Source organism: Gadus chalcogrammus, chromosome 1, assembly GCF_026213295.1.
Source record: "Gadus chalcogrammus isolate NIFS_2021 chromosome 1, NIFS_Gcha_1.0, whole genome shotgun sequence".
NCBI classification, from domain to species: domain Eukaryota; kingdom Metazoa; phylum Chordata; class Actinopteri; order Gadiformes; family Gadidae; genus Gadus; species Gadus chalcogrammus.
Window position 1 is genome coordinate 14,859,682 of NC_079412.1, and position 16,858 is coordinate 14,876,539.

At 44.9% G+C, this 16,858-nt stretch overlaps 6 protein-coding genes across 8 annotated transcripts in view; 2 read left to right on the forward strand and 4 right to left on the reverse strand.

Annotated features, from left to right (window-relative positions):
• Positions 1-995, reverse strand: part of vwa5b1 (von Willebrand factor A domain containing 5B1) — a 23,192-nt gene extending 22,197 nt beyond the window's left edge. Inside the window, exon 1 of the mRNA XM_056591207.1 lies at positions 360-995. The gene's annotated coding sequence lies outside the window, so the exon portion shown is untranslated. The remainder of the gene's footprint in view (positions 1-359) is intronic.
• ddx19a (DEAD-box helicase 19a) lies at positions 514-5,881 on the forward strand. The gene is made up of 12 exons (XM_056591233.1): positions 514-720; positions 915-981; positions 1,066-1,113; positions 1,268-1,403; positions 2,531-2,623; positions 2,826-2,928; positions 3,040-3,154; positions 3,416-3,593; positions 3,844-4,081; positions 4,370-4,532; positions 4,624-4,815; positions 5,242-5,881. The coding sequence occupies exons 1-12, from the start codon at positions 658-660 to the stop codon at positions 5,301-5,303; spliced, it is 1,458 nt and encodes a 485-aa protein (XP_056447208.1). The 5' UTR covers positions 514-657; the 3' UTR covers positions 5,304-5,881.
• Positions 5,656-7,480, reverse strand: ubxn10 (UBX domain protein 10). Its single transcript, XM_056591256.1, has one exon. It carries the CDS (start codon positions 7,123-7,125, stop codon positions 6,331-6,333), a length of 795 nt encoding a protein of 264 aa, XP_056447231.1. The 5' UTR covers positions 7,126-7,480; the 3' UTR covers positions 5,656-6,330.
• On the reverse strand, positions 7,115-9,674 carry cptp (ceramide-1-phosphate transfer protein). 3 transcript variants are annotated; one of them, XM_056591268.1, is made up of 5 exons: positions 9,573-9,674; positions 9,161-9,241; positions 8,866-9,018; positions 7,474-8,580; positions 7,115-7,204 (listed from the first exon to the last, which is right to left on the reverse strand). In XM_056591268.1, the coding sequence occupies exons 1-4, from the start codon at positions 9,581-9,583 to the stop codon at positions 8,058-8,060; spliced, it is 768 nt and encodes a 255-aa protein (XP_056447243.1). In that variant the 5' UTR covers positions 9,584-9,674; the 3' UTR covers positions 7,115-7,204; positions 7,474-8,057. The 3 variants fall into 3 exon arrangements, with proteins under 3 accessions (XP_056447243.1, XP_056447251.1, XP_056447260.1); XM_056591276.1 differs by lacking the exon at positions 9,573-9,674 and having other exon boundaries at positions 9,145-9,198; XM_056591285.1 differs by lacking the exons at positions 9,161-9,241; positions 9,573-9,674 and adding an exon at positions 9,091-9,145.
• ints11 (integrator complex subunit 11) lies at positions 9,162-15,390 on the forward strand. Its single transcript, XM_056591220.1, has 17 exons — positions 9,162-9,417; positions 9,587-9,684; positions 9,780-9,853; positions 9,943-10,171; positions 10,283-10,381; positions 10,480-10,514; positions 10,613-10,751; positions 10,972-11,036; positions 11,239-11,428; positions 11,814-11,897; positions 11,997-12,086; positions 12,286-12,448; positions 12,756-12,866; positions 13,020-13,081; positions 13,499-13,641; positions 14,386-14,518; positions 15,135-15,390. The coding sequence occupies exons 1-17, from the start codon at positions 9,390-9,392 to the stop codon at positions 15,198-15,200; spliced, it is 1,809 nt and encodes a 602-aa protein (XP_056447195.1). The 5' UTR covers positions 9,162-9,389; the 3' UTR covers positions 15,201-15,390.
• On the reverse strand, positions 13,747-16,797 carry LOC130383170 (lysophosphatidic acid receptor 6). The gene is made up of 2 exons (XM_056591245.1): positions 16,653-16,797; positions 13,747-16,380 (listed from the first exon to the last, which is right to left on the reverse strand). Exon 2 carries the CDS (start codon positions 16,354-16,356, stop codon positions 15,397-15,399), a length of 960 nt encoding a protein of 319 aa, XP_056447220.1. The 5' UTR covers positions 16,357-16,380; positions 16,653-16,797; the 3' UTR covers positions 13,747-15,396.
• Between the last annotated feature and the right edge of the window lie 61 nt (positions 16,798-16,858).

Below are 16,858 nucleotides of genomic sequence, written 5' to 3' on the forward strand. Positions count from 1 at the left end.
AGCAGCCTCCTGGCCGGCCTAGCAGTCACTGCGGTGGGAGCGACGGACAAATTAGGTCTGCCGACCTGATGGTTCTGGTCCCTCCCAGACTGGCAACCTGCCTGTCTGAGCTCTCTTTTCTTCTCCCTGTGCCCTTTTGTAGCCTTTACACCTACTCACCGACGATGGATTAACCTTGCAATGACATAATAAACCATAATGTCTGCTTGTCTCCCCAGGGAGGGAATTTGCTATCCGTGGGAAATGTTGAGTGAGAATGAGTGGAAATTATTTTAATGAGTTAATGATTACCCCCAAGTGCTCTGAAAATAATTGTTTTATCTGAAGCACAGCATGCCTCCATAGCAGTGTAAACTCACCCTGATTGTCCAACACTATGAGGTCCCCTTCAACTCGGCAGGAGATTGGCTCCTGCGGTCCGGTCCGCAGCAGGCAGATCTCTATGGTCCCTGGCCCTGCAGGGGGCGGGGTCCAGCGTGGCTCCGCAGACGTGATAGAGACGGCTGACGGCTGCTGCTGGTTGGCTGATGTTTGATTGACGCGACGCATTCAGTCAGCACTCAGCACGCTGTCCCTCACAGAAAAACTTCTGATCCAACTTCACTGTTTTCCCCCGCCTTAAAAAACACGGTTTCATCACCGCAATAACGTCGGAGAATGGCTTCACATTCAGTGGCGAAGGGCTGCGGTGATCCTGGAGTGCAGACCAAGCCCGCACAGGTGACTTCTAAGGTTTAATCCACCGCAACGGATGGGCCATCGGTTTTCAATATGTCGTGCTAACTTATTAACCTAGCCACCGCCCGGCTAGCAGCTCATCAGTTGTGTTTGTAGACTGATTCCCTCGTGGTTGACTTGCTGTAGAGGTCTGCATTGTTCACATGACCTCTATAAAGTTTGTGTTTTGTTAAAAGGTTGGAACTTTTAAAAGCATGGCTAGTTCCAATGTCCCGTGCTCCCTGCTGAAGGACGATATAAATGGTAAGTATTTCTCGTATAATTTAAATCAAAATGTTGTGAAGCCATGTTAACATGTATATTTGGTGTGTGTGTGTATTTGGCTAGGTAACGTCTTGCCATATTCGATGGGAAAGGAAGGCAAAAAAGATCAGGGTATTTTTCACAATATCTAAACACGTGAACAACATGATGATGATATGACTATTGGAATCATTCATTAATGTTGAAAGCTAATGGATTCTCAAAGTTAGGCCGTCTTTTCATTGAATTGCTGTTACTTTATCTTTTTTTTTTTCTCCTTTTACAGTGGATCCAGCTGAACAGTCACTGTTGAATAAATTGATTCGCCATAATCTTGTGAAAAACCGAAATCAAGTTGAGGTTCTCCAGCGAGACCCAAACTCTCCTCTATTCTCTGTGAAGACATTCGAAGAACTGAGACTGTAAGTGGGTGAAATATTAGCCTTGTTTGAAGGTGTTATTCAAATTGCATACCATGCACCCAATATTTAGACTGGTTCTACCAGACTCTCGTACTTCACTTAATTTCAGTTAATTTGAACAGAGAGTCTGGACCTAATCAATTGACAAACGTTAACTCACTTGAAGGCGGGTATCTGTTGAAGTTTAAAATAATTGGATCTGCCCAGTGCCACTCTGGATCTGCCATAACCAATCGCTAACGTTTGGTTGTGACGTATGTCATGCGCCGGGAATCACGCGCAGGTTGTACACAAACCAAACACCTTGCGCGTCTGCAAGAAAATGTCCGTCAACGACAGCTGCAGGTTTTGTTCGTCGAATTTAATATATCAGGGAAAAATTGCACATTGTAAATGAATATTTTATAGTAAGGCCAGAGATGATGTATGCAGTCAACTTTCGAAGCTGGGTCTAATCGTTGACAACGTCATTGTTCTCAGACACGCCCTCTGTTCGCTGATTGGGCGCACGCTGTGGTAGCGCAGAAAACCAAATTACGTACAGCAGCTCCAGACCAAGTACTGAAGGGAAATTCAAATTGAGCGGAAGTACTTAGGCGGGCGGAGCCAGGCTACCCAATATTGGCACTAAAATGAAATTTAAATGGTGGATACCTCAGCATCTGACTCAGTATTATTGATGTACACTGAGCCTCTATCAAAATCCTTATCTTTGCACTTGAAGCATTACCGATGAATAGCCCTTGCAAAATATGTACTTATAATAAATAAATAATGGAGAACATTCTTCCATGAGGGAGAAGCAAATGTGTGAACTTCATAACTTATCTGTCCACCATTGTCACTAGATCAGAGGGGGACAGTTGCTCGATGGTAGATTGGGTTGTCCGGCCGCTGGCAAGGTTTAATTTTAACACTGAGCAGTATAATAAATATTCACAGTGCAGTATGCACTAGTGGCCTCCAACAAAGTAAACAAACTAATATGTAGGTATAATTAGCCGTCTGTTGGTAAAAGTGCTTCTGCATATCTTGTTGTGCAATTTTTTTCGTTTGTGAAGGGATTTGCCTAATGGGGTCTTCTTTTAACATAATGTTTGTATTATCTCGACATGCATATTAAACAGGAAACCTCAGTTACTTCAGGGAGTCTACACCATGGGCTTCAATAGACCATCGAGGATCCAAGAAAATGCTCTGCCCATGATGCTGGCCGAGCCGTAAGTGCCCAGCACTTGGTAGTACACTGTGCTGATATTAATTACTGTTGAACATCTATCAGGTTGTTTTGCATGGGTTAGTATTTGTATTACACATGGTGAATTTAAAAGGCTAAGATGACAAAGTTGTATGATTGGCGATCATGATTGAACAACTTATCCCTAAGCTAGAAATGCACACTGTGGTGACGTTTGTCTTCAGACCTCAGAATCTGATTGCCCAGTCTCAGTCTGGCACAGGGAAAACGGCTGCATTTTCTCTTGCGATGCTCAGCCATGTAAACCCAGCTAACAAATGGACCCAGGTAAGCTTAATGTGTTGTTGCTAATGTGTTGTTGCCGTCTACAGTAAGGCTCATGGGGTCTCAAGTGAACCATCTATTTATTGGCTCTTTTCCATCTCTTTTGGGTTTCAGTGCCTCTGCATCGCACCCACATACGAGCTTGCTGTGCAGATCGGCCATGTCATTGAGCAGATGGGGAAGTTTTATCCCGAAGTCAAACTGGCCTATGCCGTTCGGGGAAATAGATGTAAGAATGTCTTGGCTCTAATGATGCGTAAAATGTATAACTATATTACACTTCCGTCCACAGATTGTTATTAATTTTTTGGGGGATTAAAAAATATTCCAGAATGAAATTTCTGAAGCATCAATCCATTTAATAATGGCACTAAGAACTTGTAAAGGAGAAAACGACAGGCTACTTGCATTCTCATGAAACTCGAGTCATGCAGACTAATGCATTGCGAAGTGGCTGTTTGCTACTAGTTGCTATGGTCCTGTTCCCTAGTGTTGCGCGGCACCACCATCCAGGAGCACATCGTGATCGGAACGCCGGGCACCGTCCTCGACTGGGGCCTCAAGCTGAAGTTCTTTGACCCAAAGAAGATCCGCGTGTTTGTTCTGGACGAGGCGGACGTCATGATCGCCACCCAGGGACACCAGGACCAGAGCATCCGGATTCAGAGGCAAGCCCCAATACAGCAGCACAAGCATTTCTTGACATGGAGCGAGAAACCTGTGCATGATGAGTCTTTGACATGGGGGCCAACTCTATTCAGTTGTCTATTCAATTGTAATAGTCTTTTTTTTTTTTTGGAATAGGACTTGTGTTTCATCGTATTTTTCCCACCAATTCAGTGAGAAGGCTTGATTATACGGGTTTAAACTATATGGTTTGTGTTTGATCTGTATGTTTCCTCAAATGCTCTGGTGCAGATTGTTGCCAAAGGACTGTCAGATGCTGCTGCTGTCAGCCACCTTCGAGGACTCTGTGTGGAGTTTTGCAGAGAGGATTATCCCCGACCCCAACATCATTAAGCTGAAGCGCGAGGAGGAGACTCTGGACACCATCAAGCAATTCTATGTGGTCTGCAAGGAGAAGGAGGACAAGTTCTCCGCTCTTTGCAATATTTATGGGAGTCTTACCATCGCACAGGCCATGATCTTCTGCCAAGTGAGTCACTCATGATGCATTATGGCTTAACAATAATCGCTACAAAATTCGGGGTTTGCCTACACCATCATGAAACTACTTAAGCCCATGTTCTGGGACAAGTCTACATTGAGGGAGTGGGGGAAGGGAGCATAGCATAGAGATTGCCTAGCCTTGAATTTAGGATGATCATGAAATTGCCATAATAAGCTCTAACCTCCTAGCATCCCCTTTCCAGGGCCTAACCAGAGTGGATTTACCCATAGCCATTTAATGTGTTTGAGCAAAATGACAACAATGCCTTCTCAGACTCGCAGGATGGCATCCTGGCTTAGCGGACAGCTGTCCAGCGAGGGCCACCAGGTGGCCTTGCTTAGTGGCGAGATGATGGTGGAGCAGAGGGCAGCCGTCATCGAGCGCTTCAGGGAGGGAAAGGAAAAGGTGCTCGTGACCACCAATGTCTGCTCAAGAGGTAGGCTACGTCTAGCCCGGACGGCAGCCCTTTAAGATAAGAACCGGTTCAAATGTCAAAGAAATGCTCTGAAAATGTGCTGGCTCCCCAGGTATTGATGTGGAGCAAGTGTCCATCGTGGTCAACTTCGATCTGCCTGTTGGCAGAGATGGAAACTCAGACAATGAGACGTACCTCCACCGGATTGGCCGCACCGGGCGCTTTGGCAAAAAAGGTTTTGCCTTCAATATGGTTGACAGCCAAGAAACCATGGATCTCATCCACCAGATTGAACTCCACTTTGGTATGTTCAGCAAGTTTAAATGAAATCTCAATAGTTTGTTTAGGATTTGTTTAAAGGGGACATACTATACCACCCGGTGTGAGTTTGATTAGCCATTACAAGCTGTTTTGAGAATGTGCATCTTCTGACATCACAGGTGGGCGTGTCCACCTAGATATGAAGGATAGATGAGCAACGTTTGCTACAGTCTACTGGGTAGGCTGTTAGACCGATCTATCCAGCTTACATCTAGGTTGACATGCCCACCTGTGATGTCAGAAGCTGCACATTTTCAATACGGCTTGTGATGGCTGCAATGGTTTGTTATGCATCATAAGTCAACTAATGCTCAATGTGTAGCTGCAGTTCAAAGTTCCACAGTGTAGGTTTAATGCACTTAGATGGTACCCATTTAAAAAGGAAATAATATGTAATCACTTCTTCCAGACCGCAAAATAGTGAAATTGGACACTGATGACCTGGATGAGCTTGAAAAGATGATGAACTGAAGTTCAGCGCTACAAGTACTGGTCTTGAAGGGATGGGAGTTGGAAATCCCATTTCTGCGCAATTCCTTTTCATCAGTTAGTTATTGAGAAGGGGGCATTTGTTGATCCAGAATATTTATTAATGGTATTATTCTGATGCCAATGGTTTGCACTTTAGATTTCATTCAGGGTGTTTTATTTTTATTTTATTTGACCCACTAAATTGGGGGTTGCTGTGTTTCATTGGTTCATCGATTTGCATGATGCTTGGATTTAAAATGATTTGAATTAATAAGTGTTTTATATTGTAAATGCATGTCTGAGATTTGAAGTGTTAACTTGACGAGATTATATCCGCTTGTTTTTGGTTTGATAATATAATATCTTCTTTGCTAAAAAAAAACTTGGAATGTGCTAACCCACAAAGTAAATTTATTGTTAAAAATGTGCTTGTTCTTTTTATTTGGATTGACACAGACACATCAGGCAATGTACATGGTTTATTGAACAAAACACGGCAATATCATTTGTGCCTTTGGGAAAATACAGTTCAAAAAAAATATTTTGAACTTCAAACGTCCATTACAGGTTAATTTTCTGCACCAAGTTGTGTATTATTGATTGGGCTGCTACTAACATGCCAAATATTGGCACTAAAGGGTTTGCTTCCAAGCGAATAATGGAAACCACTTATTGTTAATCAACAATTATGGATTCATTAAGAATATGCAGATAGCAATAAGATTAGATGCGTTTTAAGATTTAGTATTTAATTCAGGTTAGTGCAGATATCTGCTCAATGCCATTCAAAAGTCTTGAAGATGGACTTTTTCTTGTATTCACCAGCGGCAATGGGGAGTATAATAGTTTAAGTCAGTTTGATCAGATACAGTGACATGTCTGGCACATTGCCAGCTCTTTGGACAGTGTACTATGGTATTGCCTTGTGACTAGTGTGTGAGCAAAAATCATTTCTCAATTGCCTTTCAAATTTTGGATCACAGGTAAATTTTTCCATACATGGCTCATCATTTAGAATGTGACATAATTAACCATTATCAACTACGCTTGTGGCAATATCCGAGGGTCTCTCCTGAGAGATGCACAGCACTGATCTGTTGAAGATGCAGCACTCTGACAGAGTCATGTCCAATCTCCTGAAGCTCCTTCGAGGCACATCCATAGTTTCAATGAAGGCTTCGGAGTAGCTTGTTTCATTTCTGGCTTCTGCACAAGTGATGAGTGTCTGCAGGGTGTCGGCATAGGAAAAGTGTTGCTGAAATCTCCTGCCACACGGTGCTCTGATAGCTAGAAGCAACTGGTCTGTAGCAACAACGGCAGGAGTCTCGTCTCTGGACTCCATGATGACTGGGTCAGGAGGCTTGTTAGGGGCAGGGGCAACCCGGCCTATTTCAGGGTTACTCCGGGTCGCAGTCTGGGTCTTCGCCGGGGTCTCCTCGGCATAACAACCTGGTTCTCCATGACTATGCCTTCGCTGCTGAGCGATGACATGATCACATAGTTTAATCTTGGATGTCTTCATTTCTGGGACAAGGGCGTGGCTAACATCTGACGGTTTTTTTATGGATGGAAGCACCTTGTATTTGTTCAGGGAGAGTGTTTGCCGAGCAGGGACGGATTGCAGCGGTGTTGCCGTGTAGTCCTGGCCTTGCGGCGTGGTGATCCCGGTCAAAGAGTCAGACCTGGACCTGATGCAGCCGTCGGACTGGTGCCCCACGGCCAGGTGGTGGTCACTCTGGACGTGCTCTCTGGTATCACGCACAGTATGGTCCGCTGGGGGCCTGCTTCGTCCTTTTGAGGATTTTGGACGTGTTGAATTCATTTAAGTGCCGATTTGGTTGTTTTAATGTTAAAACAAAAAATAAACAAATGAGTCCCCACAGTTGTTTCTTGGGTTAGGTCTGGGTGAGAAGGATAACAAGTTTAAAGTGTTATTCATGCATGACTATCAGTGTACCATGTGAGCACATATAACTATCAGTCCTACTACCACAATAACATATGGGTTGAGCTCAAAATAGACCAGATATGAGCCTCCTCGAAGGTTGAACGTGACGTCAGGCCCTCGTATCTTATTGTTTACAATAGACGGAGATAATTGAATGTCTTTTAGGTTTGCAAGTAAATCGTTTTTTGGTATGAACACATGACTGAACTCGAAATTGAATACCTTGGTTTATGTTTGAAGGTTGTTTTCAGCCGAGTTTTAAGTTATTCTCGGTAAAGTAGCTGAGCTCCTGCCGAGCTAGTTCCGTTCAGCACTAGTTGTTACAAAAAGGTCTGGTAACCTTGACGACCACTTGTGAATAGAAGGCTCCCCCTGCTGGTCGGTTTGTGTATCTGCTCACTAATGGAAAGCTTCCTGAACTGATGATACCATTCGGTTCGTAATACTTTTAATAAAAATGTTAACAGCTTTTAAAAAACGATTGTTACAAACACAATTGAGTAAAGATTTAGTGAAACTATAAAATAAACTGTCTTCGTCAAATTAAATAAACCTTCACATACATATAAAGACCATAAACAAGTGTGATAATAATCAAAACAGTCCCAATCATTGTATCGGCATTGTATAAGAGTAGTATTAGTGTCACCAGAGTATGTTTAATAATACATCAAATGCAATAGCATTTGAGTTGTTAAAATTGATCAAGGGCAAGTCTGCAGTACAAACTGTCCCACTAAAGTTGACAAGAACCTTGAAACATGAACCCTGCCTGTCACCTCTCCTTTCACACCCATGTCCCATTATTAAGGTAACTCCAGTAAATTATTCTGCGAGTACAGATCCTCCGTGATCTGGTACACCTTGGAGATCATAGGGACGGCGTCGCCCAGCATGTCCACCACCTTCTCCGCGCCGCCCACGTTCATCACCTCGAAGAAGGTGGGGCGCCCGGGGAGGACGCAGAAGGCCATGCCCGCCGCCTTGCGGATCACCCAGGGGTGGTGCTGGGAGAGGGACTCGTTGTAGGCGTCGGCGCACATGACCGACGTCTTGCTGTCCTCCGTGCTGGTGCGCAGCCGCTCGAGGAAGAGCTCCAGCCACCTCAGCGCTCGGTGGAGACGGAGCAAGGTGCGGCTGCCTGACTCCGGGTGGCTGCCCCTCTTGTCCAGGTCCACCAGCTGGTTGTCCAGCTCGTACTTCACCATGGACTGGATGGTGACGTAGTGGGAGCCGTTCTCCCCGTTTAGGAAGTTGACGAGGATCTGGATTTTGTTGACAGCGTCCTTGGAGATGAAGGTGAAGACATTTCCTAAGCTGTTCATGAACCTGTTAAGGAAACAAATGGGGAGATGTGTTGAGCTCTTGCTATGGATTCGTAGTAGCCTTTCTAATGGCCCATAAATGGTTCATCATGACTAGCAATGAAAAGGATGCATATACTGACCTCTGTTCTGAGTATTCTGATCAAGTAATTCAGTTATTGCAGCTATGAGGTACACATAAAAGCGGGTAGTCTATATCACTATAACCATGGTCAAATTACCTTTATCTGATCCATAATTCATAAGGTAGCTCTACGTTTCCTCGGTATTATGCCCCTGAAATACTTACTTGACGAGGCCACGCCAACCAGCAACGTAGTGTTCAACGTAGACGTCTTGGTTTTCCGAGAGACACAATTTGAAAGTGTCCAGAACCTCCTGCAGGGAGAACTTCTGCTCTTCTATAACAGCAGAACCAGCCATGATCGTCTTTACGGAAGTGCTGCAGATGGAATAATAGTCAACATATTAATGGACCATACGATTTAAACAACGAAAATGATACTTCCCTTACCCTTAATATGTCATAAGGATATTAGACGGTTATAACTCATAAAATGTTCAGAACCAGAGGAAAAGCTCACATCTCCGGCAGGTGACAGAACCGTTCCGGTGTTTGATCCCGGTTACTAGTGCGCACACTTCTGACGCAGCGACGCGTTTGTCTATTCCACCAATCAGAAGAGAGTTTGATTAGCTACATGGAAGTGACAAAATGTACTGAAGTTAGATGTTATTCTCTGTAAACAAAGATTGGATTATCTAACAAGGGAAGGTTCTAATCTATTTTATAACTCAGAGTCTTTAGACGAGATGCCTGAAATAAAGGTCACACCACTCGGTAAGTAATGTGAGCTAGCAGCTGCACGTATCCTTCAACATCACATCCACATGTTAGTTCGATAGGATCATTGTTTGCAATTGGAACGCTGCTCCCCTTCTTGCGTTATGCAATAGTGATCAATTATGATCGGCTAAACATGTCTCTCTACTCACTTTGTTACCATAAGGAGCCGGCCAGGATGTTGGCCGCAGCTGTATCCTTGTCTCTATTGGTGGCAAGAACATCATGCTGGACTGTGGGATGCACATGGGCTTCAATGATGATGTAAGTTGAAGAGGACATCGGTTTGGAAAAGATAAGGAAGACATATTTTAGCAAATATAATTACTAAATAAATCGACTTTGGCTTTTCAATCTAGAGGCGATTCCCGGACTTCTCTTATATCACGCAGAATGGGCGGCTAACAGAATTCTTGGACTGTGTGATTATCAGGTATGTGCTGAGAAGCTTGTGTGCACCTTTACTTTCCAAGTTTTTTTCTACAATGGAGTTGCACTGCCTTCACATCCGTTCCTTCCTAGTCATTTCCACCTGGACCACTGCGGCGCTCTCCCCTACATGAGTGAGATGGTGGGCTACGACGGACCCATCTACATGACGCACCCCACCAAAGCTATCTGCCCCATTTTGCTAGAAGACTTCCGTAAAATCACAGTGGACAAAAAGGGAGAGACCAACTTCTTCACTTCCCAGATGATCAAGGACTGCATGAAGAAAGTCGTACCTCTGAATCTCCACCAGACGGTCCAGGTGCGTTGGTGATATGATTTTGTTTTTTCCCCAAATCCCAGCCACCCGATGGCGTGCTGCACACACTCAACTCTTGGGATGGACAGTGAAGTGCTATCTGTTGATTTGCAGGTGGACGAGGAGCTGGAGATAAAGGCCTACTATGCAGGTCACGTTCTGGGGGCTGCTATGGTGCAGATCAAAGTGGGATCCGAGTCTGTGGTGTACACTGTGCGTAAGAAGAAGAAGAACTCAGGAATATGCTGATTTTCTTACTCTTGTTTTGAATTATAACCATGCAATGTCTTTTTTTTGTGGTGCATCTCTAGGGAGATTACAACATGACGCCAGACAGGCATTTAGGGTAAGTGTTGTTGACGAAGCACCAGTTGAGTCTATTCCTAATGACCCACATGCTGTACACTCTGTCTGAACGTTATGTGCTGTGCAATATCAACCTAGGGCTGCGTGGATTGATAAGTGCCGTCCGGACCTCCTCATCTCAGAGTCCACCTACGCCACAACCATCCGAGACTCCAAGAGGTGCAGGGAGAGGGACTTCCTGAAGAAGGTTCACGAGACGGTGGAACGAGGGGGCAAGGTAGGAAGCCCCCTTAGGTATTTGGTTACAGTGAGCTCATTGTAAGGATTTAGTTGATTAGAGGACTGTTACATTTATAATTTTTTTATATTTGACTTTACATTATCAAATTAGTTCTGTGGGAAGCATGATTTTATATTATCATGCTCGTCATCACTTTACTTGAATTTCCCATTTTATTTGGCCGTTTTCATAATTATACCATGTCTCATGTTTCTAGGTTCTTATTCCAGTTTTTGCACTTGGGAGAGCACAGGAATTGTGCATTCTATTGGAGACCTTTTGGTAATATCCTTCATTCTACTCAGTTAATCATGTGTAATGCATCATCAAAAATGTGTAAGAAGGAACATAGTAATTTTAGAGCTAGTGTCAAAGTGTCAAAGCATGGGTTGTATGTATCGTGGTATATATTACGCTGTCATAATGATACATAAGGCTTATGATGATGACAATGATACCACCTCCATTGGCCCTCATACTGCAGGGAGAGAATGAACCTCAAAGCCCCCATCTACTTCTCCACGGGAATGACGGAGAAGGCCAACCATTACTACAAGCTCTTCATCACGTGGACCAACCAGAAGATCCGCAAGACCTTTGTACAGAGGAACATGTTTGAATTCAAGCACATCAAACCTTTTGACCGCTCCTACGCAGATAACCCCGGACCTATGGTGAGTTACTTGGGATGAATGTTTCATAATAAATACACGAATGGAATAAAACATGTCATTCAAAGATGCTGCAGGTATGGTTTGAGAGATTTATAGACAGAGGGCAGAAGAGAGCAACCTTTTGAATAGATACAAGCCAGAAAAAACACCCCCTCCCTCTCTACGTACTTCCACCATTGAGAAGTGTTGCATTGTTGATAAATCACCAATCACCGTGAAGGTCCCTAAATGATCAGACATTGAAAAGCGGTCAAAATCAAACAGAACTGATATCCTCATTAATTCAATAGTAGCAAATTGATGGCACCTTTAACATACTTTTGTTGACCTTGTTCTGAGTTATCTTTGACACTCATAAACATGGTTATTTGAATCTGCTCTCTAGGTGGTGTTTGCCACACCGGGTATGCTGCACGCTGGCCAGTCGTTACAGATCTTCAAGAAGTGGGCTGGCAACGAGAAGAACATGGTGAGTCCTGGTTTTGTTCCCTCTCGCACATACACGGAACAGGAGAGCAGATTACTTCAAAAACTGTATGATCAACTTATAATGCTTGTTTTTCTACAGGTAATCATGCCGGGGTATTGTGTGCAAGGGACGATCGGGCACAAGATCCTGAACGGACAACGCAAACTGGAGCTCGAAGGGAGATCAACGGTAGAGAAAATGTTTGATTTGAAATCCCTCTACATACACATTACACATTTATTAAACCCTCAATTCAAAGACATTCTGCTGGATGATGCACACCTGTGGGTAATTCACTATATTCACAGTACCTTCGGGAACTCCTCAGCAATGACTGAGTATGTTATTCACAGTGTTATGACATACTGTGTGTGCGTGTGCGTTGCAGCTGGAGGTGAAGCTGCAGGTAGAGTACATGTCGTTCAGCGCCCACGCGGACGCCAAGGGCATCATGCAGCTGATCCGCATGGCGGAGCCCCGCAACATGCTGCTGGTGCACGGGGAGGCCGTCAAGATGGAGTTCCTCAAAGGCAAGATCGAACAGGAGTTCAGTAAGTGGGAACACCGTCAGCTGCTCCGTCACCCTGGCCTACATTGATTACCATCAGGAAAACACCTGATTAGATTTCTGTCTCCTGTTCGTATCAGTATTGTATTGACTATTAATCTTAAGCATACCTTTCTGACTTATTACTTAGAAAAAGGTTAACCCTGACAATTTCTGTTCATGGATTTATATCTAAATATATATGTTTATATCTAGGCTAATATCTATCGTTGTACTGTCCTTTTTTTTTTTGATCAAAACTGATCGTTTTCTGCTGCATTTTTAGTGTCTATACCTTCTTTGTTTGACAGGCATAGACTGCTACATGCCAGCTAATGGAGAGACGACAACTGTGACTACAAATCCCAATGTCCCGGTCGATATTTCTCTAAACCTATTAAAAAGAGAAATGTCCCTCGGAGGTAGGTTTGCCTAACATGTATATTCGGAGTTGTTACATTCAAGTTCTGTCAAACTTCTGTGGTACAGTTTTGTTCTTAGCATGCCCATTGCTATGGAGGACTTATGTTATCGTTCAACAAAATCTCTGTGTATGTATTCTCCATATCCCCCAGGTACCTTACCTGATCCAAAGAAACCTCGCACCATGCATGGAACCCTGATCATGAAGGAGAATGTAGGTGTTCCATCTCAATACTGAGAGAACCATTCATTGTCGTTAGACTCGTTACCATTCCGTTTTTATCCACCAATATGCTTTATTGCTTCTTTTAACGTAGGCCAATGTATCAATCACTGTAAAAATTGTGTCACATTAAAGGTGCTGTCGGTAAGATTATCTGAGGATCTCAGTTTTAACATCTACTCCTGGCCCATTTCGGACCCATCAAGACTACTCTTCCCTGATTAAATCCATCTTGCCTTTCATCAGTTTCAAAAATCTTTAAATGGCAAATAGACTCGGAGGGAGGGAGCAGGGAGGGATGGGATCTCGCTCGCACTCTCTCTCCTTAAGCAGCTTTCATCCTTATTATATTAACGATGTGAACAAGGTGCTGATCGACAACCCATAGCCTGCCTCTCCTCCCTGCAGAGCCTGAGGCTGGTGTCCCCGGAGCAGGCCATGAAGGAGCTGGGCCTCAGCGAACACCACCTGCGCTTCACGTGCCGGGTGCAGCTCCAGGACCCGCACAGCGACGCAGACACCCTGCATCGCATCTACATGCACCTGAAGAGGTACGAGGGCCAGAGCCGCAGGCTGAACAACGGGCCAGGCTACAGCGTTTAGTTCTGCAGGGAATCACGCCTCTGTTTAGAACAAGCATGCTCCTCACTGTTCCTTCTTCCCGCCTCTTATATTCTACTTTGTATCTTCTTCATTGTATTCTTAATTTCTTCATCTTCTTCATTGTTGGCTGGCACAGCCGACGTTACAGAAATGGTGTGGGTCTATCAGAACTTTGTTTCAGAGCTAGTGTGGGCGTCTCAGATCTAGTGTGGGTCTTCAGAACTTTGTTTCAGAACTAGTGTGGGTGTCTCAGATCTAGTGTGGGTCTTCAGAACTTTGTTTCAGAACTAGTGTGGGTGTCTCAGATCTAGTGTGGGTCTTCAGAACTTTGTTTCAGAACTAGTGTGGGTGTCTCAGATCTAGTGTGGGTCTTCAGAACTTGGTTTTAGAAGTTGTGTGGGTGTCTCAGATCTAGTATGCGCAGAATTTTGTTTCAGAACTAGTTTGGCTGTCTCATTCTAGGGTGGGTATTTCAGAACCATGGTATTTCAGAGCTTTGTTTCAGAACTAGTGTTGGTGTAATCAAATGACATGTGTATTGATTAAACCCACCCCCAGTAGGGGGGAGGGTTTAAGCAACATCAATACACTTGTTATTTGGTTCCATGTCATTTCCTGTGGTAAACGTGCCACATTGTGGTTATGTACCCATCTGCTGTACACCCACATGTCTTTTTTTCTCTTGCCTCCAGTGTACTTAAAGGTTACACGACCCAACACCTCCCCGACAGCATGTCTGTCATGGTGGAGTCCATCGTGGTGAAAGTGTCTTCCTCCACCGATGACCCAAACACCAAGGTTCTGCTTCTGTCCTGGAGCTACCAGGTGAGCAGAGAGCTGAGTGGCTAGTAATGTGACAGCAGTAACTAATGTAAACAGGCGATCGTGTTCTGTTGTAGTCACCTTCGGAGCCGTGCGAGGTAGAGGAAGTTGTGGTTCAAAGGAAAGTTCCACTCTGTGTCTGTTTTAGTAGACGCTGTCTGCATGCAGTGAGTCATTATAATATTTCCAAATGACCGATTTTAGCACTCAAGCATTTTTAGATTTGCATAAAGTTTCAGGGTTGTTTATGTATATTGCGTCATTGGGACTTGGAACCTAATTTTCTAACATGGGCGACTGTCACGAAAGATGAAGTAAATCGGGTGAACAGCAACTGTCTATTGTGGGAGGCGGTGTATTTTTTAAAGCGTAGCACTGATGCTCTTTACATAGCAACCAATTTATGACGGAGAATAAAACTATACAAGTGCTTCTTCTTTATTACGTTCCATAGCAACACAATGTATGAACGACACCATCCATTAAAAGCTGTCATTTACCGAAAACTTCCTTCACTGCGATACAATTGAGATTTTAATTTTTTTTTTAAAAGTACACTCTACTTCAACTAAACATTCTCACTGAACTAATTTCAGACAATTCTGTGACTTCTTAACAGGATGAAGACCTTGGAAGCTTCCTTTCCACCCTGCTTAAGAAGGGTCTTCCTTCGGTACTGTGCTAAGACAGCAAACTAACCATCTTTTTATATTACATTTCATGTATTAACATCAGATACACACATTTTCTGTCCAACTGTATTGATCAATTTTTTTTTTCTATTGTACAGACCACTGTTTGAATAAATGTTTTTTGGGGGAAAAAACTGCACTATTTTGTGGCTTTTTTGGCTTGTTTTACACACGCTACTGTCCCCCGCCTCAACTCACCGGAGGGCTGATGCATGGGAGAGTGTAGACGCCAATGTACCTGCGTGCCCTATACCACTTCCCCAGTCCCCTGAGGGGGCTCCAGCTGCAGTGTGTGCTGGTGACGTGGTAGAGCAAGGGGTCCAGGCACGTGTTGAGGCTGACCAGGGCCAGGGTCACTCGCCGGGCGTAGTGTATGGCGGCGCTGGTGGCGCAGCCGCGGATCACCCCCATCCTGCGCAGCAGGTGCAGCAGGTGCACCACGTGGTAGGGCAGGAAGCAGAGCAGCGTGATGGCCAGCACCGTGAGGATGATCCTGCGGGCCTTGTGGGACGTCTTGCCCGGGATGAGGGAGATGCGCCGCATGGCCAGCGGGTAGCACACCAGGATGATGACGGAGGGCAGCAGGGAGCAGAACACCAGGCTGAGCGCGCTGTAGTGCATCAGGCGGCCGCTCCACTCCTCCTTGGCAAAGTTCTCGAAGCAGCTGACCGGGTCGCTCTCCAGCGGCCCCAGGAGGTTGAAGCTGAGCATGGCCACGCCGACGACCGCCCAGAGGAGCACGCTGACCGCCACGGCGTAGCGGGGGTTCTTGAACCTCAGGTAGCGGTGGGGGTGCACCACGGCCACGTAGCGGTCCACGCAGATGCAGGTCATGAAGCAGATGCTGATGGAGACGTTGGCGTACCACAGGGTGCCGGTCACCCGGCACGCCATGTCCCCGAAGACCCAGTGGTTGCGGTTCAGGTGGTAGTGGATGCGGAAGGGCAGCGTGAGGAGGATGGCGGTGTCGGCCAGGGCCAGGTTGATGATGTACACGCTGGAGGAGGTGCGCGGGATGACCTTGAAGATGTAGACGAAGAGGGCCACCAGGTTGCCGGGCAGCCCTAGAACCAAGGCCACGCTGTAGACCACGGGGTAGAGGTGGTACTGGTAACCAGACGACGGCTCGGTGCAGTTGGAGGAGGTCATGTTGTCGCTCGGCCGGTTGGTTGCCTGTTTGTTTTGTTGTGGTTGGGTATTAGATGGTGTTCTTCGCTGTTGGATATTTTGGTTGGAAATTGGAATTCATGCCAGCAGTAGATCACCGAATGATACGATAAGGGAAATTATGATTTCAACATATATGGCTGGTATTTTATATGCAATGCAACACTGTTGAACAACCGTAAACATAGTTTTTAGATTAAATAAAAAAAATTATATACATTTTGATTAAAGTCAAATAGAAGCTTGTTATCATCAATCCACCAGTGTGGTGTACCTACCCAATCTCTGAGGAACTCTGACTCCCAGTCCAGTTCAGTATCGTAATGATCCCTTGGTCTCTATGTATGTAAACTAGTGTTGTAGTCCGGATTGCAATGTTCAGCAATGTTCAGCGGGTGACTGCATATAGGGGTGTAGTGTAGAGGAACATTTTGAGGCAGGAAATAGAGTTGAAGAACTGAAAGTGACACACACCTATCAGAGC